Raw genomic sequence first — 2,931 nt, 5'->3', positions numbered from 1 at the left:
AACAAACATCTAAAATTATGGAAATTAGCCTAGGATTAGTCGCTTACGTTAACCTTTGTTATGTACCAGATCAGATCTTTTCTCTTTGATGTAGATAAATACGTAGATGATATTCTATGACTTTATTGATATCTCTTTAGAAATAAAAAGAATATTATTATATATCCTTACAGATTTTTTGTAACTGTAATTTTTTTTTGTTATTATCCTTTTCTACCGATCGACTATATATATATATATGCACAACACTAATAAAACTAGATTTGAGGAGTGAACTAAGAATGGCGAAAAAGCAACGGAGTCGACTCGAAGATGACTACACGGTAAAAATCTGCCTAATTATCATTATTGATTGTTGTTTATGTAAGTCGTATCTAACATTTTAATGATTTTGATTATGAAATTAATGATTTCGATGATGAAATTATGATCTATGTTTGATATAACTTAACCATAGCAAAAATACTACAATCTTGATCTACACGCTTTCTTATGAACTTATGTTTTTCCTTTATTTTCAAACAATCTTTTAAATGATAAAAAATGAAAAACTATTATACGTGTAAGTTAATACCGATAGTATATACTCCATCATCCATCATGATGTCGTCTTTTATACGGAATATTAGAATCCTTGTAATTAAACCAACCAATAGATATATAAGTCACAAGTGTTTCCAATAGATATATAAGTCACAAGTGTTTAGTTTTCACTTTCAGGATGATCGAGTTAGCATGCTTCCTGATGATATATTAGGGTTAATATTATCTTCGTTGAGCTTGAAAGAGTCTATAAAGACTAGTGTACTCTCTTCTCGATGGAAGAGCTTGTGGATCTTCACACGCAAACTAGATATAGATCTGGATTCGACAACAAAACTAGATCTGGATTCGACAACAAAACTAGACAATTGGAGAAACTCCAAGAACATTAACAAATTAAAATTCAACAAATTAAGATTCGAGTATATTAGATGGATTGATCGTCTATTCACCATACTCCCGAAATCCTCCACTAGTACTCTTCTCAGATTCAGATTGGTACTCGATTTATCTTCCTTATTCAGTGGATGGATCGATGATTGGCTTAACTCTGCCGTGAGTAGAAAAGTTGAGAGTCTTGAGTTGATCTTGAACACCTACTCCTACTCACGAGACGCCGAGCCGTGTTACTATTTCCCATACCAAAAAGGGAATTTTCCCGACAATCTAAAGTTGCTAAAGAAGCTGAATTTGCATTATGTGAATGTGAGTGGTACTGCTGTGGCGTTTTTGTTGGGAAACTGTCGTCTCCTTGAGCAACTGTCCTTGTCCCGGTGTGGAAATGGGCTTTCGTCCCTGGAGGTTGTTGGGACCTCGCCGGTGTTCAAATGCCTAGAAATCAGCCAGTGCACTAGTCTCAAATCCATTGTGGTTCGTGAATCAAATGTTGTCTGCATCAAGTACGCTGGTCGGAGTATACCACATTCTCATTTCAAGCTTGAAGGTGTTCATCAACTTACTCAGCTCTGGATTAAGGGGCAGCCGGAGATGATGCGGTATGATATTATGAACATCAGAGGCATTATAGACATGTTTGATTCAGTGCTTCCACAACTACACACCCTCAAGATATACACTATGTCCAAAATTACTGGCAAGGTAATGTAAACTTGTTTTTTATTTTCAATAAATTATCAATCACATTTTAATTTTAATTGAGATGATATACATATATTGATATTGTACAGGACACTTTGGTAAAGATAATGCCTAAACTTAAGGAATTGGTGGTGGTTCTTAGTGGTGAGTACACGGACAATTGTTCGCTCGTGCCAATAATAAGCTGGTTCGGTGTGTCACCTTGCTTGGAGAGATTTATCCTAGAGGTAACTATCTATTCATATTGCCGAAAAAACTACGAAGGTTGGTCAAATTCTGTCAATTTAGAAATGACCTATTTTCATCATAACTTCAACATTTTTCTTAATTAATGGTCCATGGCGAGAAATTTGGAAGTTTGATGTGTAAGCCTTCGTGAAATGATTATAATATTACAACTTCTACATCAAAGTACAGACTTCCGTCCAAATTTTTGCTACGATGGAATTAAGAAAAATATAATTGGTCTTTTTTTTAAAGTAAGGATTGGACTAGAATTTGACATTATTTTTTCATAAATTTTCTCTTTTCAATATCTTTTGACTTACTCATTGTGGTTCATTAATAATTTTATAGGCGTCACACCAGGTGCCAAGGGCTTTGGAAACTAATTACATGCTTAATGGTAGTGATTTTGATGTTTCAAAGATTAATAGGAAAAACGAAGTTCAATTGTCTTATTCTCACATTAAGGAAGTAGAATTTGTTGGCTATCGTGGCGTGCGTAATCATCTTCAAATGATTACACAGTTGGTGCAACATGCTATTGCACTAGAGAAGATAATTGTGGATCCACGATCTTTTGAGCTTCGCCCCATTATGCCGTGGGATCGCATTTCTCGAATTCAAATAGAGGATGAAATAATTGCAAGGAAACATGCAGAGGACCAACTTAAACATGTTACTACAAGAATTAATGTCAACATTCTTTAGATTAGGTTTAGATTAGGTTTGTGCATTTCATATCTCAAAACATGAAATTGTTATCCAGATTTTGGCCTTTATTATTGTTAAATTTTAAACGTTTTATTTTTCACTATTCATATGTAATTCGAGCTAACCATCTGTGGACTAGATGTCGTGAACTTTTTTACATAATGATAGTACCATTTAGATCGTGAGCTGGCATTAATGTCTAAACAAATTGGATCAAACAAAAATCTCACGCATTTTGTTTCATTAGAAAATATTACTACTTCTCAATAATTAAATTATTAATTGTTTGATTATTTTTTTGAGTAAAGATAAATTTACAAACAATTATATATACAAAATGCCCTTCAAATTTAA

At 33.5% G+C, this 2,931-nt stretch overlaps 1 protein-coding gene across 1 annotated transcript; it reads left to right on the top strand.

The window, feature by feature from the left end:
* The first annotated feature begins 255 nt into the window (after positions 1-255).
* LOC148933149 (F-box/LRR-repeat protein At2g42730-like) lies at positions 256-2,680 on the top strand. Its single transcript, XM_089062371.1, has 4 exons — positions 256-323; positions 721-1,641; positions 1,731-1,868; positions 2,218-2,680. Exons 1-4 carry the CDS (start codon positions 282-284, stop codon positions 2,572-2,574), a joined length of 1,458 nt encoding a protein of 485 aa, XP_088918497.1. The 5' UTR covers positions 256-281; the 3' UTR covers positions 2,575-2,680.
* The last annotated feature ends 251 nt before the right edge of the window (positions 2,681-2,931 follow it).

The sequence above is a fragment of the Salvia hispanica genome, chromosome 1, assembly GCF_029641045.1.
Source record: "Salvia hispanica isolate PSC_SH4W2 chromosome 1, Shi_PSC_v1, whole genome shotgun sequence".
NCBI lineage: Eukaryota > Viridiplantae > Streptophyta > Magnoliopsida > Lamiales > Lamiaceae > Salvia > Salvia hispanica.
Note: the sequence above shows the minus strand (reverse complement) of the source record. Positions and strands in the feature narration are given on the sequence as shown.